The 26964-nt window shown below is 41.1% G+C and overlaps 1 protein-coding gene across 1 annotated transcript; it reads right to left on the reverse strand.

The window, feature by feature from the left end:
• Positions 1-1191: 1191 nt before the first annotated feature.
• Positions 1192-25629, reverse strand: arhgap27l (Rho GTPase activating protein 27, like). The gene is made up of 19 exons (XM_028986525.1): positions 25287-25629; positions 19892-20838; positions 9996-10457; positions 9639-9842; positions 9483-9563; positions 8859-8960; positions 7134-7220; positions 6945-7010; positions 5253-5320; positions 5087-5174; positions 4907-5008; positions 4583-4681; positions 4199-4265; positions 3774-3896; positions 3117-3215; positions 2924-3001; positions 2611-2745; positions 2060-2165; positions 1192-1961 (listed from the first exon to the last, which is right to left on the reverse strand). Exons 2-19 carry the CDS (start codon positions 20750-20752, stop codon positions 1784-1786), a joined length of 3006 nt encoding a protein of 1001 aa, XP_028842358.1. The 5' UTR covers positions 20753-20838; positions 25287-25629; the 3' UTR covers positions 1192-1783.
• Positions 25630-26964: the final 1335 nt, after the last annotated feature.

Consider the following 26964-nt stretch of genomic DNA (forward strand, 5'->3'; position numbering starts at 1 on the left):
AATCTAATGTCAGTATAAATACAGCTGCTCTGTGACGGCCTCAGAGGTTGTTTAAGAGAATATACCAAGACAAAGCTGTCCACCTAAACTCACAGTTCAAACAAGGACAGTGCTGATCAGAAACGCAGCCAAGAGGCCCATGGTGTTCTACAGCTCAGGTAGTCATGCATCTTTGAAGAAAACCTCTTGGGAGTCTGCAAAAGACTTGAGACTGGGGCAGAGGTTTGCCTTCCAGCAGGACAATAACCCTAAACATAAAGCTGGGGCATCAATGGAATGGTTTAAAACAAAACATATCCTTGTGTTAGACTGGTCCTGTCAAAGGCCAGATCTAAATCCAATCGAGAATCTGTGGCAGGATCAGGGGGCTGAATAAATATGCACACCACACTTTTCAGTTATTTATTTGTAAAAAATGTTTTCAATCATGTATGATTTTCGTTCCACTTCTCAAGTGTACACCATTTTGTTTTGGTCTTTCATGTGGAATTCCAATAAAATAGATTCATGTTTGTGGCTGTAATATGCTTTGTCTGTAGAAATGTATTGTGTACAGTTCATTGTATGTAGTGCTTTACAAATACTTACAAATTCCTGTTGTGCTACAGGGCTTATCATGAAGATTTTCAGGGTATTTCAGCAAACCTTGCTGGCCTTTTTTGAGGTGTTTGTGTTTGCATTATTTTTCATGAAGTAGGAGTGTAATTTAAATTTCTTTAGAATAAAAATATCTATATGCAGATTGCATATATGCTTTTTAAACATAATTTTATGTTATTTCAAAGACCGCTTCTCTATGTATTCGCGGCTCGGTCGTAAATGCGTGTCTGACATTTGAAATGAACCAAAATCGCTTCACCGGTTTATGGTATTTTAATTCGGTATGCCACCTTCGCCCTGATAGACGTTCATTCATTTAAAAGGAGCGCCAGCCCCTCCCAAGATGGCGGCTCTGTTGACGCATTCGCTCCCATACAGAGTCCCATTCAACGCGACATCTAGTGTTTATACCTATGGCTTACTGTAAGCAACTACAATTTGAAATGTCTTTTGATGCCACATTCGGTCTGCAGAGGGCACTACTGAAACATATTTTGATGTGCATCGTTTTGGGCCTATTTATCGGTCTACTTCTTTGAATAAATGCATAACATGACAAAAAAAATCACTTTCTTTATTATTACTCACTGATGAAGGTATATTCCTCTTTTATTTACATATGTAAATAATTTTAAACATCTTTTATTGTCAGTTTGTTCTATGCATATTAACACCAAAGATGAAAAAGTATGTACAACTTGAAGATATTTCATGTGTTAATTATACACGTTTATATATTACAATAAGAACAATCCATAACATTTCAAAATAGCCACCATGCAGCACTTTGGTGATTGCATTTAAAAGTCCACCAGCAATGCATCAAGGTAAGGCAGTACTATGACATTTTAAGGTCTAAAATACACAGGTAAAAGCATCTCCCCCTAATTTCATGGTTCTGACAGACATAATTAAGGCACTTAATTGACAATGGCAAATGACAAATGACATGTGTCCCAAGCACTCAACAACTCATCCTTATCTTATAATCAGTTAATGCCCTGGTTTTGAATCTTTCACTGCAGTACCAAAATAATATGAATTATGACTAATGAACATAACTACAATAAAAAAGATGAGTTGTTAGGATTTCGTGAAATAAAGATCCATTTAAGCCCAGATCACCAGTATCAAGTTAAGTTACATTGCCATGCAACAGATCATATGCAGACTTCGGGGAGTCTCATGTGGGCCTGAAGATTGTGTTGAACTCATGGAGAATGAGCTCAACAATCTGGTTCTGGAACACCATGTGCATGGTGATGTTGCCTGATTCGGTCTCTGGCCGCAGAAGTGTAGGGCCAAACACAATGGCTGTGCTCTGAACTGACATCCGATTTGCCTCACCATGATCAATTACCCTGCAGCACAGAAAGATTATGGTAAAAAGTATGTTGAAAAATTGGAGCATCCAACTTGTCTGGCGAAAATGGACAACACGTTTGATCTTGTCACTTACTTGCGTAAATGTTTGAAAAGAGCCTCCATTGTGTTGTGATTTGGCAGTGGCAGTGACCTTACCAGATCTTGCATGTAAGACACCTTTTGATGGTGATCACTGATTTCTAAAAAATAAAAATCAAATAATATTTAATAATTAAAAAAAAAAAAAAACTCACTATTCATAGCCATGTAGACAAAGTCTGCTGTAGTGCCTGTGCCCAAAATGACATTTTACTGTTTATGGCTATTAAGGGGTGGATTTCAATTCACCCAGTTCACACAAGGTCATGAACTCATATTACCATATTATTGCTAAATGATTATGAATATTTATGTGTACTGCAGAAAATGCAAGTGTGATACTTTTAACTTCTGTTTTTATTTACTCATTCTGCTTTTAGGTACACCTTCAAAAGAACCAGATTTTCCTCTTTTATAGTCAGTCAAATTCACTGACATGCATTTTCAATTTTATCTAATCAAACATATGAGAGTGCCAAATTACAGGAATTTGCCAAAAGTCACATAAAAGTAAGTCACATAAAAGTGCAGCAATTATCCACTCACTTATGGTAGCAATAAACTTGTCAAAAAAGCTGTATGGGAAGAGCGGCTCCGGCATCTCCCTCAGGAACAGTTTCAATGCCCCTGTGATCACGTGGATCTCCTCCCACTGCCCATCATCCAGATCTAGATCCTCTTCTGAGAAGCAGAATGGGATTAAAGAAAAGAAAAAAAATATCATCATCTGAATGTTATTCTGATGTCCCCATAACAGAAACGGTATAATTGTAAAATTGTCCACATAAAAAAATTTGCTTGAGTGAGCACTTGTGTTTTATGACCAATTTTTCAGAGATCAGACTGGAATAAAAGTTACCATGATCTGCTTTGTGCCGTAGCTTCTGAATGACGGCCAGGTTTCCACTCACTCTGTAAATCCCATCAATGTCCAGACCTGGGCGGGTGACATGACATATGCTGGATTAAGTAACAGAGCGACGTTCACCACAGAGTTTCTAGCAAAAAGAAACAAGGTGATATGGAAATTAGCACAACGGCTGGAGTCTTACCCCTTCTCTCCACGGCCCTGATGCACTTCTCTACAAACTGCGGCACAGTGGTGTTCTCCCTGTGGCACAGAGTGTCTAGGTGGCATCCAAACACAGCGTCTGTCCCACAAACATGAAAGGGAAAAAATGTTAATCAACTGATACAGTTGGGGGAGCATGGGTCTCATCAGGCTTTTACAATGGAGAACGACAGAGAACAATTACTCACTTATTAAATGTTCTTTAGAGCCACCCCTACAGTAGTAATTTTCAGCCCCCCTTGGCTCCTCCGTAAAATACCAAGTTTTCTAACTTAAACGCTCATTTATCACAGTTTACACCGCTACTCTAACCTATTTCGGCAACACTTTTCTGTTTATCCAGTCACATACTGCTGATAAGCAGATTTTTGCACTTCTTGATTGAGGCATTTTCCCTGAATGTAGTCTGACAGTGAATGAATGCATTTTCCCCCACCCCTCATAAATGTGTTTTTTTTTGTGTTGAGTTCTGAGGATGATACTTGGTTAAAAAAAGGGGAAGTTTAATTCATTAGAACCCTCACAAACATGCACGTTCTCAGAAAGGTTATGGGTGAGACGGCAGTTTTTAGTCTTCACCACAAGTCCAGATAACTTCAGCCTAAGCTTAAAAAGTGTCGCAAAGCACTGCACTCACCTTTGATGTAGCCTTTATCTTTCACTGACTGCAGCGTGGGTCGCCTCTGGAGGAACTTTCGCAGTTTGTTGCGAACTCCTTGGTCAGGGTCTGCAATAGCAGCGTTTGATGGGGCCCTGGAGGCTGTGGGCAGAACAGAAGAGACCGGAAAATATGTATGTGTGTGTGTGTGTGTGTGTCCGTGTCTGTTTTTGCTATGACTGCATTGTTCTGACCTTGTGAGATTGGCAAGTCTTTGGTACAGAAAGAAAGTTTTACAAAAGCTATATTCACAGCACAAAAAGCCCTGTGTGTATGTGATTGCTTCTATTCAACTTTGAATACAGTCATTATTATTAGGAATTACTAGGGGTGTGGTCAGTATCATTCCAGAATAAACTGCATAAACAGGGCTTTCTGAATTTGCATAATGAATGATTACTCACCAGGTTTCTTTTTGTCTTTGTCACTGTCCATATCATCCTCTTCATCCTCTGATAAGTGGTCATGATCCTGAGAGGAAGGAAAATAAATTATTAGAAATGTATACAATCACTGATTCTTGAGAATATAGTTTAATTACCTGTACAATCAAAATAAGTTTTAAATACCACTATTAAGTTGTCCACTTAAACTTTCTGCAGATGTAACAAATTTGTGTGATAAACAACATGTTTAAGGCAATTTTCCATAAAATACTTGTTATTTCATGTATTTGATATGTATTTATGGGTAAAAAACAAAACAAAACAAATTGTTGCCCAATTCTCAAGAAAAGGTGATATTTCAATACAACAATACCAAACCTAAAGGCACGACAGGCAACTTACAATCTGTTTAATGGTGTCCAGTATGATTTTCTCCCAGTCGGTGATGATGCTGTCCGTGTCATACTGGATGAGATATTCAGACCCATGCCGCGTCTTCAGCTACAAAAGAGAATACTACATTTTTCAAAATAAATATGGAAATATCAATACTATATAGGCTTAACACTAATCAGTCTACAATGATAATGTTGAAATTATGAATTCCTGCTTCACTACAATGTATATTGTAAATACTTATTACAATTATTACTTAATACAATTAAAATACTTTACATTTATAAAGTAATTATTATTGTACTGCATAACCTATGTTGGGTCACAAACCTCCAGAACATTCTTCTTGCTCGACTTGTCCTTGGATGCCCTGGCAAGGGTGGCACCTCGCAACTCAACAGTGAATTCAGGGATGATCTGATTGCTCTTGTTCTGCAGGTATCAATAACAAGTAAAATTGAAGAGAAAAAAAAGCCAATTGAAGAAACAAATCTTGTGAGTAGAACTTACAGATGGTCCAGATGGCGCAAATTTGGGATCTTTATGGAAAGTGAGTATGCCGTCGTGGAGAACAGTCCAGGACTGAGACCAGTTTTTCCTGCAGGAAAGAGATTTTTCAGAAAAAATTATGTTGTTTTCAGTTTTTGTGTTTTCAAGATCAATATGATCAGTCTACCTTAGTTTCTTCCCATTGTCAGACACCTTTGTTTTGTTGAGGATTCCTGCTTTTTCCAGTTGGTGGCACTGTAAAACCAGATTCAGTTACGTTACGTTGCACAATGAACAATTAAACAAAAGACAACATGCACTGGAAGAGGAAATCCCAGAAACTTATTCAGCCAGTTAAAGAAAGAAAACACCACACCACACCACACCACATCCTTAAACCTTTTCAGTAAGCTCTTAAAGAGATGTAAGCCTATTTTAGCCTTATATCATAAAAGGTCTTGTCTGGTGTCAAATGTGGTCCCCATGATGAAAATTTCACTTTGTGAGATAATTTAACATTAATACGAGTTCCCCTATGATGCTGCAGTTGCAAAAATGGCGACATGTATAAAGTGTGTCACTGTTCAGAGAGCGACATCTCAGACGGTCAGATCTGGAATGTCATCATAAGGGGAAAGGCTACATCTCATTTTTTCCGCCCATCTCATGCTTTTTCCACTCCCCTCCCCACCAACCGTCAAACGCACAAAGCATTGCAGTTGCTCATTGATTGGGTGTGAAAACGAGCACAAATGTATTTTTTTAATTCAGTCACACAAGACTCTGAAGAACCAGTCATGGCCAGGTTTTGAGAATGACACAAATAGTGGTTTTCACAAAGTTTGCTGCTTCAGTGTTTTGAATTAAAGTATAATTAACTTGAAATATATATATTAAAGTTTCATAATAATAATTACTACTAATAATTTATTTATAATTATTAATAATTTGAAAGAAGTTGGGAGAAGTTGCTGTCTGAGGATTCTTTATTCACGGCTGAGTTCTGAGGCAAAATTGGGAGTGAGCCCACACCTTGGATGAGAAGCAGCCCCTCACATGAATGGTCTCAGGATGTTTTACTGTTGCCACAAGACAGGACTTTTCTTCTCTGGACAATCATTTTTTCAGATGGCCAAAACAATTGCAAAGGGGCTTCAACAAAGACAATCCCTGTACTTTTTGCAGAATATCAGTCTGTTGATGTTTGTCTTGGAGAGAAGTGACTTCTTTGCTGCCCTTCTTGACACCAGGCCATCCTCCAAAGGTCTTGGTCTCACTGTGCATGTAGGTGGACTCACACCTGCCTGCTGACATTCCTATGTAAAATCTGCACTGGTGGTACCCGGATCCTGCAGCCGAATCATCTATAGGAGATGGTCCTGACGCTTGCTGGACTTTCTTGGGCACCATGAAGTATTTGTGTCATTCTCAAAACTACGACTATATAGATCGCTCCCCTCCTCATTTGCATTTAAAGCAACATACACCGAAACAAAGTGTCCAAGGAAAATCTAAATGTGGGATTGACTCAAAGTGGTTCTAGTTCTGCACCATGGCTGAATTTCAGAAAGAGACCACTGAGACCTATATAATAATATAATTACCTATTTAATACATTTTCATAACAGGGGACCTTTAAAATCATGTTTATGATGCACCTCTGCGGTAATAGGAGAGATTATTTTTTACAGCACAGGACATTAATATTAGGCTGCCACCCAAAATTCATTAGTTCCCTACCACTGGCTCACAAGAGTAGAAAAAAATTATCAGCACAGAATGTCAATGTCAAAAACATTAATATTTGCAGCCAGTTTAGTTCAGTTACACCACAAGGATGTTAATCATCACCCAGGAGGTACACCATTTCCAAACCCACATGGGAAGAATGTGAATCTGTTAGCCGACTTCCTGAAGATACGCTCCTCTGTTTGACGTTATCGTCCTTCGAGGGAAAAAAAGAAGACTTTTTGGGGCTCTTAACATTTCAACCCAAGAGTAAACAACCCATAACCTCTTTAGGATCTGCATATGTAAAGCCAAAGACATGACCCAGTTGTGAACTTACTTGATGGGACATCTCTGGAGAGGTTCCTGAGCTGGACACTTCGCTGGTGTAGTCCGACACGTGCCTTCGGTGTGTTGGGAAGAACCTCTGTGCATGAATTGAGAAGTGAGTAAGTCAACTATACAGTGCAACATATCGCTCTCACCAATGAGAAGCATATCATCATCTTTATATATGTCATATAAGGGCAGTGGTGGACCAGTGGGTATGGAAGCAGACTTGTAGCTGGAAGGTTATCTCGAAATGCCAAGGTGCCACTGAGGCCCTTGAGCAAAGTACCGTCCCCACAGACTGCTTCCTGGGCGCCTTTCATGGCTGCCCACTGCTCACAAAGGATGAAGGGTTAAATGCAGAGGACACATTTTGTTGACAAACCAGTCCCTGTCACTTTACATGACATGCTTTCAATTCAACTATAAAGCATCCCATAATTCAATATTTATTACATATGCCAGTTTCAGTGTAGCAAACACTCATCTTTTCCATTCCTTTTATTATTTATTTAAAAAAAAAAAAAAAAAAAAAAAAAAAAAAAATCCACATTTAATGCACATTTAATGGTGTAATTTTTTTCAGTGTGCAAAGTTACTGCCTCTGTTGTAGCACTAGTATCATTTAAAAGTACGACCTTTTTTTTTTACGGTTTTAATACGAACCTTACAGGAAATTGTGCTCCTTTTACAAGGCAACAATCAACACCTTCATCAAAACAAAACCCATCCAAATCAAAGATTTTATTCCACAATGTCATGTTCAATGAAATCCACAAAAATCCACAATTCTGTTGTTTTTGAGTCAACAAGAATCCCGTAATAATAATGCTGGGAAATCTCAATTATGAATTTGGAGAGTTGCAACAAAATTATGGATAATCATTGGTTCTTGATTTGGCTACTGCATAAACAATAGCCTTGTACATAGGCTTACTCAGAGATGAAACAGGTCCTAGACTGACTGAACATCAATTTAGATAATGGATGGAATAAATAATGTCCAACATTTAAAACATTTAATTCTATCATTCAATTTGTTAAACTGATTCTGAAACAAGAAGAACCTAGGAGAAGCCAGACACTCAAAATAATGCATTTAATATACAGGGTGGGCCATTTATATGGATACACCTTAATAAAATTGGAATGATTGGTGATATTAACATCCTGTTTGTGGCAGATTAGCATATGTGAGGGGGCAAGATGGGTGGTGACCATAGTGGCCATTTTGAAGTCAGCCATTGGATCCAACTTTTGTTTTTTCAATAGGTAGAGGGTCATGTGACATCAAATTTATTGGTAATTTCACACAAAAAACAATGGTGTGCTTGGTTTTAACATAACTTTATTCTTTCATTAGTTATTTACAAGTTTATGACCACTTATAAAATGTGTTAAATGTCACCAACCATTCCCATTTTATTAAGGTGTATCCATATAAATGGCCCACCCTGTAGAGCAGCCTGTACCTGTTTATTATTGCTATTTATTTTTCTGTATTCAGTAATCATAGATTTATGATGACCACTAGAAAATATTATAAATATAAACATAAGGTACACTTTTTGGATACTCTTTATTTTTGCAATGTTGGATCTATGCGTGCCCTCCCTAGAAACTGCTGTGCAGTTGATAATGATTTGCATGGCTGTCTCCCCAGACACACGCTTGTGTGCAAATCTGCTGCAACCAGAACGATGCTGTACAACTAGGGCTTTGGACATGGACTCACCGGATCCTCTGGGACCATTGTGTACCTCCAGTTCTTTAGCACAGGAGTTCCCTCCATTTCCACACCATTCCCCAAAGCTGACTGGCCAGAGGAAGCAGGAAGCTATGCAATGAAATGAAACGTTTGTTCAGGGAATAGTTACATCCCAAGGAAACACTTGGATTTGCAACGTAAAAAGAGCATGAAAAGTTCATTCCCTATAAAAGGGGAAGCCTGACTTTTTTGGCAACACCATGCAAATACCAAGTAAAAGCCTTCATGCAATGAGCACAGGGTCTCTATTGGGTCCATATTGATATGATTTCTGCAGATTTGTCAACTGCAGATTCATGCTTCAAATATCCTGTTGTGCATAAACATCTCAGTCTCTTTAGCACCAATGGTGATTCCACAATGTCAATTACTGAGAGAACATGTTCCTCATTCCAATAGTGAACATAAACTTCAAGTTCCTGACCCCTATTTGCATATTTTATTAATTGCACTGCTGTGATCATTATTGGATTATACCGACAGGCCTGGTGGAATAAATACATGTTCCTAATAAAACAAACAGCTCATATATGTGTGTGTGGGTGTGTGTGTGTCCAGTTGTTTGAAACTGAATACAGCTCAAGTACACACCTCTGGTAGGGTCCACTGCGATCGGGATCCATCTTTCAGGTAGTAATATGTTTTTCCTTTTTCATCCTTCGACTGGATCCACTAGTGTGGGACACATATCCATGGATGCTCTTCATAGTTAGGAACTATGTGTCTCTAACTGTAAGAATCACATACCTGCTCGTTTGTGCACTCATTGGTGAAGACCATTTTCCCATCAGTCTGGTGGGAACGTGTCCATCCAGTTGGGACGTTAGGTTCCAGAGTGACTCTGGGGATTCCTGAGTATTTCATCAGCGGCAAGGACAGGTCTCTGCGGAGCACTGGGCTTCTGGGTTCCTCTTTTTCAGTTGTTGGGTAATCCTCTTCAGGCAGTGGTGGCTATGAACATTTTTTTTTATTTTATTTATAGATTTAGCGTGCCACAGAAAAACTGGGTAAAATTAGTTAAACAGTTAAGTGAGCATTTCAGTTGCATGATGATCAACATAGAAATTGCTGATTAGTTTCTTTTCCAAAGTGGAATACTCTTACCGGCCCATCCTCATTGTGTTTCTGTCTAGCATGGCTCTCAGCTGAAGGTGACAGAGGAGATCTGGGTGACCCAGAACCAGAAGAGGCCCAAATCGTCTGGCCAGAGATGGAGTTGTAATAATAATGACGACCAGTGGTCTCATCCATGAGCTGCTCCCAGTCCGAACCCTTTGATGAAGCTGGGGAGCTTGGGGTCTGGGGTGATGCCATGGACTCCATGTTCGATGTGGGTGCTGAACTCCGGGGGTTGTCCCAGGTGCTGTGGCCTGTGGAAGGCTGGAAAAAGTACTCCTTTCCACTGTTTTTATCAGTGTGCACCTCCCATCCCTCTGGGTCTGGTGGGGGAGGCTGCGAGGCTCCAGATAAAGAGTGTGAGGAGGACGAAGGTGGGCTGGCAGCTGAGGCCTTCTTCAGCTCAGTTACATTGGCATACACAGCCGTGTTGGGACTCTCGTTCTCTGCCTGATCAATTAAACACAGACAGTTATTGTTTAAATGCTATATATTTACATTTACATTTACATTTACAGCATTTATCAGACGCCCTTATCCAGAGCGACTTACAATCAGTATTACAGGGACAGTCTCCCTGGAGCAATTTAGGGTTAAGTGTCTTGCTCAGGGACACAATGGTAGTAAGTGGGATTCGAACCCGGGTCTTCTGGTTCATAGGCGAGTGTGTTACCCACTAGGCTACTACCACCCTACATGATAAAAGCTGTAATCAGACGATCCACCAATCAACATCACTCCTGTTCCATAATAGCATTCCAGATATTATTATATCATTATCAAAAATGTTTAAATAATTTTCAAAGAAGATACCATTCATCACCACCATCCACACCATTGGACAAAACAACCAATGACTTGTTTGTGAAACAATAAAATAGTTTTTCACCTACACATACCCTTGTAATCACTTTTGGAATTACTAAATCAATCACTGTCCTAAACATTTAATCACTACAGGGCGCATACACACAATTCACTCACATATTCACACCTAGAGTAAATTTAAAATCACCAATCCACCTATTGTGAATGCCTTTGGAAGATGGGAAGAAACTGGAGAACACGGTGGAAATCCACACCAACACAGTGAGAGCATGCAAACTCTGCACACACAAGGCTCAAGGCGGGAATCAAACTCACAACCTTGAAGATGTGAGGTCAACCGAGCCACCGAGTGGCCCATCTTGTAAATAGTTAGGCAGGTTATTAGCCACATCATTCACATGAACGATATACTTATTCTCTAGCAGCTATAGAACGTTTGTGCACATTATTCTACACACAGTACATGGTGAAAGTAAAACCACACAAAGATAACAATGTATTCCATGAACTGAATTTGTTTAGAATTCAAAGCCCTCCAACATTACAAAAAAAAAAAAAAAAAGGTTTTGAAGTTTCTACAGTGCGCCCAAGCAGTTCCCTAGTCACCCTTCTGCCACAGAAGCCTACAGTATCAGCAGCCTTGGGAATCAGAGCAGGACAAAGGGTTCCAGGGAAGAGAAGCTCTGCTGCTGTACTCCTGACGTGAACCAAACAAAGGTGGGCAGAGGGATTGTGTATCACCCAAACAACTGGCCATACATCCTCCATCTCTCCCCATCCCTCACATGGGACAAAAAAAAAAAAAAAAAAACTTTGCTTATACTACCTGTTCTAAACCGACCGACTATGTTGCAGTCAGTCATTTAGCAAACGGTGACACATTAAAATCTCACATAAAATCATAAAATTGCAGCTGTACCATCAGCTCTAAGACAATAAAAGCGGAACAGAAGAACAAAACACTAAATCTTTGTAGAAGAGACATTTTTATCAGCAATTAAGAATAGAGTCATTTAAAATACAATAAACATTTCACATGAATGCCAGTGTTTGTGACCCTTTGGCCCTTACTAACATGTTGAGAGGTTAAATAGGATTTGAATGAAATAGAAGAAATGAATGCAATATCATTACATTAACCGACACTGAGCTCATTTCACTTATTACAGGTTTGTTAATGTGGGATTAGGTTTACAATTAGGATTAGGTTATATTTAGATATTTACATTTACTTTTACAGCATTTATCAGACGCCCTTATCCAGAGTGACTTACAATCAGTAGTAACAGGGACAGTCCCCCTGGAGACACTTAGGATTAAGTGTCTTGCTCAGGGACACGATGGTAGTTAGTGGTGTTTGAACCTGGGTCTTCTGGTTCATAGGCGAGTGTGTTACCCACTAGGCTACTACCGCCTAGATATATTGAGCAAACAACAAAAGACAACAGGTTAAAACTATTTGTATGCTGTGTTACTGTCTCTTCAGTGATTTCCCCAACAGGTTTATTTGCCTGGAAAGCACAGCGCTCTGGGAAAAACGGCATTTAATCTACAGCCCAGGTTACAAAACTGCTGATGTCTTTCCCTACGTGAACTTGTTTCTCAGGGGAGAGATAGCAAACAACCAAGATCAAGGCTTCAGTCACGCATGCACGTCTGTGTAGCAACAGGAGGACACGAGGAAAAGACAGCAGAGAGCTTTTAGTTTCACTGTACTGTTACTCAGTACTGGATATTATACAAGAGAACAAACGTCAGAGAGCAACACAGAACTGCACACGGTGAAAGAATCTTATGAAGGTTAGGACATCGCTATCAGAATCTCTCTCTCTCGCTTACTCGCTCTCTCTCTCTTTTTTTTTTTTTTTTTTACATGAAAGCAAACAGATCAGTCACATTCTTACCTTAACAAGCATCAGTAAGGAGTCCAACCTTGGCCTAAGGCTTAAAGAAGCCTTGCGAATTAACTTTGATATCGGCATGAGGACACTGGCTGCCGTGAGTGAGACAGAATCAGCGTCGATTGAAAATAAAAGAGAAAGGCGGTGTACTTTTTACCATCTCCAGGCTCTTCCAAAAACAGAAGTACAAGGCGATACTGAGAAGAAGAAAAAAAGAGGATGGTGCGGCGATAGTGCCCGATCCTGTCTAGGCCTGTCTAGGTACAGTTACAGTGATGAAGGAGCAAGGACGATTAAAAACAATTCGCACTAACTGAGAGTTTCTGAGACACTGGTTGTGATAAAGGTTTCCTCCGGCTTTACTGAAGGAAATTACCAAGAGTCCCATGAGCACTGAACCTTGGACGTGAACACCCACAGACACACTTGCTCGTCCACCAACCCACTACCCCCCCACACATACATATACACACACACACACACACACACACACACTCATACAAGAGCCCTAACACTCCTACTGGGTGGAGAGGAGAACCATTCAACTCTCATTTCCTCTCTAAAAAGGATAATGACGTTGAAACATAAATAAACACTGCAAATGCCATGTTTGTAGAAAACCTTGATTTACTGGCGCTTTAGACAAGACAACTAGAACTCAGTGGGTAAGGATGGTTGAAATGTTCAAAATAACACACACACACACACACACAAACATATTAAAATTCATATGAAACACATAAGGATAGTAATGTGCTGTGCACAACACACACAAAACCCCCTATTGTTAAGGGAAGCAGTGCTTTCACACTCACGACAAGACAAATATGCCACATCTTCATTCCCCTTTCTGTGAATTTGGATTTGAGCAGTAAGTGAAATGACCCGATCCATAAAACGTTCAGAAAAACAAGTCCATCTGCACACACCTGAACATCAAAAATGCACTTCTTGGCCAAAGTCAAGATGTTGCCAGGTGGGTGATAAATGTGACAGTAATCTGTAAAACCTTCATAGGGTGAACTCTTCCCCACTCACATTTATTACCATTGACCCCACCAAGAAAACAATTGCCTTAATAATTGCCTCATGAATGTACATTTCATAACCTCCAGGCTTTAAAACGAAACAGGACATTGGTGACATAGGCTTGTGTAAAACATTCCATTAACCTACAATTAAGAAAACTATATTGTGTTCTGTAATAAATGCTTAATATGCAGTTTGCATATTATGTTATAGCCTTTCTATATTTTTTGTTTAAATGTAAAAATTCACAAATTCTCCGCTCGGATAGCATAACAGGTCAAAGCAATGGTTGTTACAAGAGGTACAAGAAATCGTGGAAATCTCCCTTCCCCGTTTCCTTTTCGTGTCATGAGTTGAAAGAAAAAGATACGAGCAGTTCCAACTGCTGCACTCTTACAATGAGATTTGTGTCTTCTAAAAATATATTCAAACTGACTTAATTCTGACACAGGCAGCTCGTTCACTGAGACAAGAAACGAGTGTGCAACAGTGTCACTGAAAATACTTTTCCAGTGACAAACAAGTCACGACTCAAACAAGGTTGTGTTTGATACTGACAATCGTGACAGCGGCCCATGTCAGCTGGCAGTGAATTTACATGAACTCCAGATACAAAAAAATGGTTGTACAATTGTGCAAGCATGTACATGCAGCCTCAATAACGAGAATAAATTGTATCTGTATGCGTTCATGGTCCACTCCAGGGGTCCAGGGCATTCGTGGGGAATGATAACATGCAAGAGAGGCGCGTGCAGCATCCAATACAACGCAGCAGGTTAACTAAGACAAAGGGAACCTTCCAGACTGAAACGTCATTTAAAGAAGTTAAAACTAGAACATCACTGCATATCAGCGTATATTAAAACATAGAACACTGAGGCTAAGATTTAATCATGATATAACAACCCAATCATAATTGCTGTGGTTGTTTAAGTCACACAAAAAATTGGTTCAATATTGATGTTCTAAATAACTTCTAAAAGGTTTAGGCCCTCTTTACAATTAATTATAATTATTGACATTGTTTAGAGCTGTTTAATAAGGTTTTGTGAATTCATTTCATTAACAGTCTAAATCACCAGCCATACTTTACTATACTTTACTTTATCTTGCAGAGGCTTTTATCCAAAGCAACTTACAAGAGAAAGACACCATAAAGACAGGCACACATCAATACAAAACTTTGTAAGCATATTCACCGTGCCATTGTACTGAGTAGAGGCTCTGTAGTACAATTTTGGAAGCAGGGATATATATATATTTTTTTTATTAACAGACAATTTATTTGACAAATGTTATCAAGGTGAACAGACAACCCTGGCAAAGCAAGGAATTCTATGCTGCGCATTTTTATTATATGATATTCATATCAGCTGTCGCATCTATCACACATGCATCACAAACATTAGATAATTGACACCCAGGCCTGTGAGTTTTGCCGATTATTATGCCGAACTTTAACGCGCATGCGCGTCTAAATCTGACGCCAAACGCTGTAAATCCGCACAGCACAGTGCGTTTGTACAATTGCGTAGCAATTTATGGGCGAATAAAGGAGCGGCTGTTCGGAACAACCCCTCCCACGGTCCGTAGTTATTTCAACAGCAGAAATAATAATAATAATAATAGTGATGATGATGATGATGATGGCAGAAACGGTTGTTGGGAACAGCCTACCTCGCAGGTAAAACCCTCGGCGGTTCTGCGGAGAGAAACGCGCTTCCTGGTGCGTCAGGCAGGTTCCAGGTGTGTCCGCAGGTCCTCCCCTGGGGTGGCTGCGAGGGCCGAGGGCGCTTAACCCTTCATCCGCTCTCCTGCGCGCCTGCGCGCCGCGGCTCCGCTTTTTTTATTTCATTTTTTTTTTCATCCATTTATTTATTTGTTTATTTATTCAGGCTGAGGTTCGTCTCGAACCTTCAGTCAGAATGTGCTCCGGGGAGAAGAACGCGAACTGCATGCGTTCACGGTGTGTGTGTGTGTGTGTGTGTGTGTGTGTGTGTGTGTGTGTGTGTGTGTGTGTGTGTGCGTGTCTGCGTGTGATGAAAGCGCAGGGGCTCTTGGGGCAGCGACCCCCACAGGAAGGAGCTCCGCCTTTGTTTAGTAAACACAGGGACCCACTGGCCCACGGGGTGGGGTTTTCTCTAAATACACTCATTTAGGTGGGCAAAAGATAGAACTACCCCAGAAAGAACAAAAGAGTCCAGAAAGGAACAAACTGGCGATCGCTGTGCAACATGGAAGTGGTGGACACTACATGGGGCAGTGAATTTTAACACAGGATCCTACAGAGTCGCCCCCTCTTCACCTTGTCATAGCAGCTTCATGGCCATTAAGATGGGTGAAGCAGGAGGAAGTTTAGTGGGCCAGACACTTGCCTGTGGACCAGATGACCACAGAGCTGCAGGTCTGATCAGCTGACGGTCAGTGACTTTGTATCAAAGTTTCCGATAAAACAATGTGGTAGTTAAACATGCAAATTAAAGGCAATGTCAAAACTCATCCGATGGTTGGTATTTAAAAGTGAGGAATCTTCGCAGGCAATATAAAACAAATATAAAACAGCATGTTGTATAATCATCCCAAATAATTGATTATTATTATAATAATCAATAAATCTGTCAATTTATTATTATTATTATTAATCGGAGAATCGGAAAAAAAAACAGAACTAAAATCTTTAGAAAATGCACAAATATGTTGCTCCTTGAGCTGTTGTAATAATAATAAAATAAAAATGGACTAACACAAAACACACACATGTATGCTTTACATCTGCCTTATATAAAAAAGAGAACAATACAAATCAAAAAACGTAACAGAATTTGTTTGAATGTCAGAACCTGTTCTCTACACTACACTGCAGACGCACACACTCACAGACACTGACACACACACACACACACACACACACACACACACTTACTCTCTCTCACTGCCTTTGTTCAGACACTGGTCATTGCTCCTGGCTCAGGCTCGCTCTTTCCTTTGAGGCTGTGTCGCCTGCTGCAGAAAACAGCCGCTCAGATGGTGTTGATGTGGCAGTGAAGTGACTGTCATTGTAAAACACTGCAGCACACGGTGACACAACGAAATGCGTCCTCTGCTCTTAACCATCACCCTTGGTGAAACACAGCGTGAAAGGGGAGCTCTGACCAGTGCAGGCAGAGTCAGGCAACCAGCGTCAGAAACACCGTTCAAAGCAACGCTGTTTTCATAAAAACACGTGTTTAGCAGAAAGCACATGAAAAATGCTGGCGAATTACGGCCCGTATGGCCTTGTATCTTTCCTCTACCTCCACTTTTTTTTTTTTGGCTCCACCCTGTCTATGAAGAGCCAAATTCTGCAGCCATCAGTGCGCAAGACAGACCAAGTGTGTATTTTCAAAAGTCTCTGTGTCATGTGACACAACGAATAGATCTTTTCGTCTAGCATTTAGCAATTCCCCAGCACGTTCTTTTGCTGACAAGTTAGGCCATATCAGGGCTCTTAGTTTTGTAACTCAAAATTGAATGAGAATTGCTGGTGTCGTCCTCTTGTAAGTCGCTAGGATAAATGCGTCTGCTAAGTAAAGTATAATAAAAGATTATGAAATTTGTGGCCTTAATCGATTTTTATCGATTTAATCAATGCATTGGTGCAGCCCTATTTTCTATGCTATTTGCTGCTATCCACTTTCTGCCCTGACAATGTAAATTTTTTACTTGTGGGACTACATCTCATGTGGGACCATCTCATCTCTTATTTGTGTTCAACAGACATTCACAGAACTGAACGCTGGATTTTCTCTTACTCATTAAACAAAAACCTTGAAATCTCCACTTTCACTAAGTCATGTATGTCTGTGAACTTACACACATGTTGGATTTTCAATTGCTGCATTGTGAAAATGTGAAATAATACAGATGCTCTTCTAATTTAAGGCGCTCCCTGCACTTATGTGGTGGTATGTGACGTTTCAAAATAAAAGTTCCAAATGGAAAGACAGGGAATGATGTAATATACATTAATATAGTGCCATTCATCTTGGGGTCAAACTACATGTGCAAATCCATGTACATCATGCACTTTGACACTTGTGAAAGCCGTAGATATTAGGGTCGAGGTTAGGTTTGGGTTTAGGGTTTTATTTTGAAACATTGCATACCGTCAAAAGCACAATGAGTGGAAGAACGGTTGTGTTATTTAGCATTTTGTCAATTTATCAGCAGCAGCAATTAAAAAAAACCAACCTGTGCGTGTGCGTAAGCTTACAAACATCCGTGATTTTTGGTTTAATGAGTGAGAAAAAAATCAAGCGAAGGTCTGTGAATGTCTGTCGGAACTCACTGCTAACTTGAGGATGGATCCCAGCCTGTGGAATAGATACTTGCAATCCTGCTTAAAAAAAATTTGTGTTTAAACTGCAGTGCATCGTCAATTGTATCAGGTTTTAATTTGGTTTTGATGAACCATATTGTATTGCACACAGTACAATATCTGAAAGAATGACAGAAAAAATATGGGACCAAAATACGCTACAGTATCTGATTCATTCCTTTATTTTGAGCAGTTGAGTTCGGTTTGTTTTGTGCGTTGGCGTGCATGAAAGTCCCACTCCTTATGTCTGCCACCTCTTCACAGAAAAGACGTGTGCCAACTTGTCATGTCTCTACATTACTTACATGGCGGTGAGCTAAGATTAAAGACAGAACTGTGACAAACATTTCTAAATTTGCAACCTGGCATTTGTCACGGACTGAGAAAACATTTATCGGTATTCTTTTCTTTTGAGTTTTTCTTTTATTTTAGACTTGCTTCCTCTTACACACTCAAAAACAAAATCTAATCTTTCGAACCAAGGCATCACAGGCATGAACAGAAGCTTTCAAAACAGCCCCAGGCTTTTCAGCTCCATCTGCTGCATCAAAGTTAGATCGTCACATGTCCCTTTGGGTGGTATCTGGTTTCAAGTGTAATCACTGAAGTTAACTGTTTTTCCTCAGTAGGAACTGAAGTTGTGATAAATTCCAAATTGTTGTCATCTCTACCATTCGTTTTGCTTCATAAAATGTGAAAATGAAATGTGATGGACAGAGCTGCTGGCACTATTCTACAGCACCCTTCACCCTGTCTCCATGGTGGTTTCCAACTAAAAAAAATTTCATTTTAACAAGAAAAACTTCAACAATGTAACATAATATTGCAAGGAATGTGGCTTCTGCAATGAAGAAACATGTTGTTATGGTAAGGAACCATATCATAGCACTACCTGGGGTAACGCAGCCCCCCACAGCAGCTTTCAAGATGTAAGTCGACCCCATTCTCTGTTTTCTCTCCTTTGTTCAGGATGTCCCATGTCGTCTGGGCCTGCACATCTTGTACATGAAAAGCCTCGATCCTCTCATCTTAGTTTAAATTGTTTGTCTGTTTCCTGTATGTGTTCCAGGTTGTGCAGCCTTGTTGCTTTACACTCTCAAACTCACTGTATCTGTAATTTTCATCAGATCACAATTCCAACGGGAATATTACTAGCATACAATCAAAGCCCCTGCGCCTCCTTGTGGCTACTTTAGCACCAAAACAGCTTTTCTGTCCCATGGTCTTTTTAAAACGTTTCATTGCAGAAATGTAGTTAAAAGACAATATTAGAAATACCTGAGACAAATGTAAATGACTACTTGACAGAGTGTGTGAAAAAACTGAAATGAGTTTCATTAAAAAAGAAAAAAAAAAACACCCCTTGCCTTCATAACAGCAGATTCACAGGTTTCCCGGCATCCTTTCTGGCAATTTTTGCAATATTTTGTGTTCAAACCCTCACAGCACCTTTTCAAGCATGCCAAGTGAATCAGTCAATGAACTGCAAAACGCTCCTGATACTTTCAACAACCAATAGTTTTAGTTTTTTGGCTAAATAATGACTAAGAGCTGGTTTGCTCTTATTATAATTTTTAGCACTGGCCAATGTGTTTCAGTGTTGTCCATGTCAATGTTTTTCTACAGTGTTTAACAGTTACGGTGTTTTTGAGAACCTGACATTGGCACTTGTCTGTACATCACTGGCACCAAATCTGACAGTCTACCAAACTTATTTTGGCTTCATTCTTGTGACTTTTCATAAGGAAGTTCCAACAATGCAGTCTTACCTTTGCTGTCTGTGGGGTAACAGCACTGGGGATGGGGGCTGGGGCAGGGGCAGAGGCTGAGGCTGGTGTTGTTTCGTTCATGTCCAGTTTTAGGTCTATTATAGACTCATAAATATTCTCTACGTCTGGTGAGTGGTCAGTATCCAGGCTTGAACCCGATCCCTCCTCTGGTTCAAGGGGGACAACTGATTTAGGTAGATCTACAGGTTTTGGTCCAACCTTGCTAATGTCTTTGACAAGAGGGAAATCCACAGGCTTTCCTTGCGGTTGGCGTGGAAGAGGGTCAGCTGGACTGAAGCTGGGGACTCGAGGCTTGTAGGACTGGTCATCTATCAGCACTGGGCCGGCAGGATGTGAGGCACCGAAAAGCATGTTGGGAGCCAGACTGAGCCTCTTCATTTTTGCTGTTGGATCCTGAGCTCCACTGGCATGCATGGTGATGACAGAATCCACCAATTCTCCACGTTTAAATGGTGGTGGCTCATGGAAATCCATTGGAACTCCAAAAGTGGACATCCGGTTCTCTGTCTTGCGGTAATTGGCAGGCGATCGTACACGTATCTTGACCTCGTCTGACCGCTTATCTTTCGCCAGATCCTGAACTGGCTTTAGCTCAGGACTTGGAGGTGCTGCATAGTCAAGCGGGGAGGGGAAGTTTGATGGGAGCTCCTTCACATACTTGGCGGGGATGTAAAATGGCTTGTTATGCTCATTCTTGCGCACATGCCACCAGTGATCATTGGTCTTAGCCAAGAGGACGTAACGTTCGTTCGGCTTGATGGAGACCAGAGCGCCATCTCGTCCTTTGTACTCGTACTCAAACTCCACCAGAACCAGGCCTATGCCGCTGAGGGATGCCATCTCTCTCAACTCCAACCCCCCTGCCTTCCTCACAGGGGGGTGGGTGTCCTAATAGCCGGACTCTTCAAGCCTAAACCTTGGCTTTCCTTTGGAAATAAGAAAAAAAAAACAGTGTTACAAAACTCTACTGCTTCCATACATCATGGACTTAAAGGTTCAAAAATGGTTCTTAGCTGCTTAAGCTGCTTAATGTAGAATGTCTGTCTGTAAACTAGGGCTGTCAAATCTTTCATGTTTCACTGTGTGGGTCTGACCAATCACATGGATTTGAAATTAATCCTAGCCAAAGACAGTTACTACATAAAGAAGGAGTTTAAAGACTTATTCAGATGTCATTTTTTTTGTGCCTGGCTGGACCTTTGAATATTTTTCCAGGTGAACAGAGAGTGGAAATCAGGTCTGGCCAGATCTGGGGTGGTGGTAGTAGCCTAGTGGATAACACATTCGTATATGACCCAGGAGACCCAGGTTCAAATCCCATTTACCACCATTGTGTCCCTGAGCAAGACACTTAAGTGTCTCCAGAGGGACTGTCCCTGTAACCACTGAGTTAGTTGCTCTCGATAAGAGCATCTGATAAATGCCGTAAATGTAAATATTCATCCGCATACGGATTCACATTTACTGTAGCAGACATCATAAGTATATAGTTCAGAATTATCTGTAAAACAAGCTGAGTCACAAGTGGTGACTCAGCTGACTTCTCTCATCCCACACATTCCCAACACCTAAGAAGAGTTCCAGGATAAACAGAGAACATCATTCAAGAGTTTGGAACCCTGCCTGCTGCCAAAAGGTAATATTTAACCCCAAAAGAATGCCAGGCAAGCAAAACTTCGAGCGGCTCCTCTATTATCTCATCTCCAGTGGATATTGTTTGAAAAAATGTCTGTTAGCACAGCAGCAATTTAAGTCAATTTAGCATGTTGAGGCATATCAGCACAGGCAGAATGTAGCTCCAGAGGCACAACAATTTAGCAGCAGTAGTTGTGTTTGAAAGGGCGGTGTTCACGCTTAAGATTTTGGCGGTTAGTAGTGTTACGATGATGACCACTATGTTACATCCATGCAACCATCTGACCATCTTCTCCAGATACTCATTACATCAGTACCAGGGAACACAATCCATAATGGCATATGGTTCAAATTCTTCAAAAGGAGCCTTTTATGCCCAAGGTAATTTTTCAAATCTCATTCTCACAAATGAAAGCTGATGGTGGGCACCAGTGTGGCAGTGGTGGCCTAGAGGTTAAGGAAGCAGAAGCGGCCGGTTCGAATCCCGAGCCGCCAAGGTGCCGCTGAGGTGCCGCTGAGCAAAGCACCGTCCCCACACGCTGCTCCCCGGGCGCCTGTCATGGCCGCCCACTGCTCACCAAGGGTGATGGTTAAAAGCAGGGGACACATTTCGTTGTGTGCACCAAGTGCTGTGCTGCAGTGTTTCACAATCATTTCACTTTCGCTATTTTTTCACTTTCACTATTTCTGCTTTCAGAGAGCTCATTTATCTTTCTTTAAAATGGGTACAAAGTCAGTTTTAAAAAAAGAAAACACGCCTGTCGTCACCGTCGCACGGCTGTTTTTCTCAGAGGAACATTGGGCAAACTCCTCATCTTCACAGCTTAATGAATATCTGCTCTGGCTGATTTGCGAGACCGATTGTTTGTGGTCTTGTGCGATTCCACCCACGCAGCCAAGCTGGTGTTCTTGCACTGACAGACAGGAAGTCAGAGTGCTGCACTCAGCAACAGTCACCCAGAATTCACTGGTGCCAGACACCCCTGTTAACCGGATGCCCATCCCCGGGCGGCATTGAAAAGAAGGAAAGAGGAAATAAAAATCTCATATTCAGTGTGTTTGATTGAAGCATCGTTTTGGATTTAAAGAGGGAACAACTGTACTTTTGCAGTCTCTTGCCATACGCCCAGTGTCCCTGATCTCACCTCCATGTCGAGCGCACTCTCCACTCTCAAAACATCCGGTGCACAGCGTCTGTTTGAAGGCGAGTGGAATCAAAGCCAATTTTCCAAATTGTAGATGAAAAAAGTCCTTGGGGACATTTTTTCATAAACCCCAAAACTGAACCACCACAAAGTCCAGTGCCATGTGGACAACCACTTTTTTTTTTTAATTGCAGGACATCTGCCACATCACCTGCTTTATGAAAACTGTATGTAATGAAAAGCTAAGAAACATATTTCATTCTAGCTCCCTTATGCAAAAGTATAGTATACTTTAAGTATATTTAATATGCTAACATGATTTTTATTCAATGCTTTTTATTCAATGCTTTTATTCATATGCTTTTGAATCCATTTATTGCATACTTCAATGGACAACAAATATGCCAGTATTACAGTTCAGTGGTTAAATCTGACACTGCGCACTGTTCATTTAAAACTGGCATATTTAAAGTCTATTATGACTCATTTAATATATATCATCAAGTTGGGTCTCAAAAAACAACAAATGTATACTTTGAATGTGTTTAGCAGTTTAATAAAATCCACTTATTTTTTCCACAAATGGTGTCCAACTACGTTTCCCAAGAAAGCATATACACAACATTTAGAAAACTACAGCTGCTGCCAAATGCTCGGCATGCCCAAAGTGCTGCGCCTCTCCCGTATTTCAAGTCAGACCTGGTGTCTTTGTCAAAATCATAGGCAATTATCCCACGTCAAAGGGTTATTCATTTGTGTTTGTGCAGAAAAGGGAGTTGGCAAACACGTGGTGTGGTGAAATATGGCCGAGGCTAAAAATAATTGGAAAGAGAGATTGAGCGTCTGCCATTATGTAGTTGACATAGAACTTTATTTATCCTCCAGAGAGGACTGCGGTTCCCTGGATGTGACCAAGACCGAAACGGAGTGGGTTCTTCACATGTGAGAGAAAAATAAATGGACAAACATAGCTATGTGTTGTTTTGTCCGCTTCCTGCTAAGCTGTTTTGTAATTGCCGTCTTTAGACCCTGCAGATCTGTTCTTAATTTTGAGCGGCTACCACACCAGGCTCTGTGTGCCTTTGATGCTCCAATGTCTACAAAGACGGAGAAAAGGCAGGGACGTATGTAAACACATGCTTGAATGAGAAGAGTGGATGGAGGGCCTCCAATACGGACAGAAAGTGAGGACCCCATCCGTAAAAATAAAAGCGGCGGAGATGGTCGCCACCACCCCACAAGACAGAAGGAGGGGTATGTGGGTAGAACGGCTGCTCTGTGGTTTACCAAGGAGGGAGTGACAAGCAATCCGGAATCTATGCTTAGAACTGTGGGAGAAAAAAATACTGACTCAATAGATTGGCTCCCCTATCCAGGCTCCCCTGAAGGAGGAGAGATAACCTGTTAGACAGCAGGTAAAGAATGTTCTTCAGGTTCAGCTCTCATTGCAGAGGAGAGGGGGGGGGGAATTAAAAAGTGAGGAAGACCATCAAAAGAATGACAGACATGCTACCACGAGAATGATTCATCGTGTCAGGGCAAGTCAGTGTAAAGAAAATGAAAAATCTGCGGTATCGCTTCTATCAAGGGGAACACCCTGTAGCTCAAAAAGCGGCTGGAATTGGAGAACAATTGGAGGAGGCCATTCCCATTCAGACACTGTTTAAATAAGGAAACCTCTGCTTTTCCTCTCCTTCGGATCCCTTTGACCTTGCTCTGGTGTCCCTGGCTCCTCCGCTGCAGTGTCTATGATGGAAATAGCTGGAACCTACCTCCAAAAAAACAGGGTTTAGAACCTGGTTGTAGGCTTCAGTAGAAGTACAACAGGAGGTACTGAAATCGCAGAACTCTCTGAAACCACCTGCAGACTAAACCTGGCCGGGCATGCGGTGCTCTCAATTCCCAGCATGCCTCAGGAATGCTAACTGCTCTCTCTCTCTCTCTCTCTCTCTCTCTCACACACACACACACACACACATGCATTCTAATCCTGATTCTTTAGTATGGCACGAATAGTCTAATGCATTTCCCCAAATGCAACAGAATAACATTTCAACCAGCATAATTCTAAAAAGACTGATACCACAACACTACAACAAAAAAAATGTATTTAGGGGAAAACTCAAAGAGAACATTATCCACGTCAACAAAATTCCTTGCCTGTAGTCTACCAATCCACTACGCCGATAAGCGGGTATTTCAGCCTTGTCAAATGAATGGATAAATAAAACACTGCGGCCTGAGGTCTCAGAACGCAAGAATGCTCTGTGCTGGCGAGATTAGCATGTGTGACAGCAGTGCTAAAACAGTGCTGAACTTTTACCTCTTCCCTGAGCGAAGGTGCTGGTAAAAAAAAAAAAAAATTAATGCTGAGTTACGACCTCACTTCAGCACGGCGTCCTGTAGATTAAAGCCCAGGGAAGGAAAAAACCACAAATCAACTAAGTTCCCCATAGAACTCGAGTTCCATGAAAAAAAGAAAAGAAAAGGGCTGCGGAAAGAGCCTTCAAACACGTAGCAAAGAAAAAAGCAGAGCTTTCGGAAGCACCAGACACAACAAAAGGCGGCGTGAATATCAGTTTGGATAAGATTACCTGGAGAGAAACCCTGGCTGCACCATTGCTTCCTCTGTTGCTGCAATTACTCCTTCAGCGGTGCTCAAGAGCCCAGGTCTGCCTTCACCTCCTCCTTTCCTTGGCCATTCTTCTCTATCCTCCTCTCCCCCTCATGCCTTCTCAGTCCACAACCCCCCACTCTCGTTTTTTAATACGACTGACTCCAACGTTTTACAGCCGCCTGGACTCAGCCGTGAGCGAGAGAATGTCTGAGTGAGAGAGAGAGAGAGGGAGAGAGAGAGGGGGAGAGAGCATGCGAAGCTTGGTGCCGGTTTCAGCTTGCCTGCCTGCTTCGTCTGCACTCATTTCCTGTTCCAGTGCACACACATCATAGCTTCAGAGGAGTGAGAGGTTGAGCAACAGGAAGACAGATGTAAAAAGTGGAGAGAGAGATGACAGGAGTCGTAAAAGGAAAAAAACGAGGGCCAGATTGTGGGCCAGACAGAGAGGTGGGTGAGCTTATTTAAAAAACAGGAAAAAAAAAGGTGCGAGCATTTCATAGTCAAACATTGAAACAGGCAAATAAAGAGCAAAAATGGTTTCCGAGGCACCACCCAGAACAAACACAAGTTGCCTGGCTCATACAGCAGAGGTCAATGGCCGAAACACCTGATTTCTATAGTGCGCTGGCGGTGTGTCAGGTGAAAACAACCGGGGTTGGAAAACCACACTCAGTCTTCCATAAGGTCCTGGATGCAACATCCCACCCATGAGATTACAAAACATGAGGTTGGACATGCGCTGAAGACCATAAGTAGTTTTTACTATTTATGACAATTTTTTCTTCTTGCTTCTGTATTGATACAAACAGGAGTTCTTATTCCAGTAATTCTGCTTTGGCTAATTTACGTTAATGTACAGAGACATACAGATGCAACACAGTAAACTTAGGGCACTGGTTTCTCCTGGTGTGTAGTGCTGTGAAAGTCAGAAATATTGCCATCATCTTAAATATTAAGCCAAAACTGTGCTTGTAAATATCCATGTTCATAATTCATGAAATTATATTAAAAGGCAAGTGCTTTTGTTCTTTTGCTCAGTTGGAAGTATATAGGGTGGACTTTTACTGGAGTAATAGTTTCATTGGTATCTCATAATTAGGTACTTAGCCGTATCTGTCAGTTATGTCTTTCTTGCCTGTTGAACATTATTAAGTAGAAAGTTCCTCCCTTAATACACTTAAATGAACTACCTAGCTTTTTGTGTATTTCGGAATAATACATACATAATGTTCCATTTGCAAGAGAGAGATTTGCTTCCTACCTTTGACATTTAAAATCTACAATTTCTATCCTTCCACCATGACTTCTAGATTTGTGAAGCTTCAGTAACTGCTTCACTAACAGCATTTCAAGATCATCACACCACCTACACCCCCTAGTTCTGCAACATGAAGCTGAAGGAAACACAGAAAGCCGGAACTCACGGATTTGCCCATTTCTGCTGGGATTCTTCACTGTCACCACTGCGGCTGCTGTCAAGATGGGTGGAACTGCAGGGGTGTGACCTCTTGGAATAGAACGACCAACAACCTCTTTAGAGCAACCAAGAAAAGAGGTGGGGTTTATCATGTGGACCATAGCCTAGATAGCCATTAAAATTGTCACACCCTTCTCAGCAATGTGAACTGTGTATTCATGGTGGGGTAGGGGGACCT

This window comes from Denticeps clupeoides, chromosome 7 (genome assembly GCF_900700375.1).
Source record: "Denticeps clupeoides chromosome 7, fDenClu1.1, whole genome shotgun sequence".
In the NCBI taxonomy this organism is placed as follows: domain Eukaryota; kingdom Metazoa; phylum Chordata; class Actinopteri; order Clupeiformes; family Denticipitidae; genus Denticeps; species Denticeps clupeoides.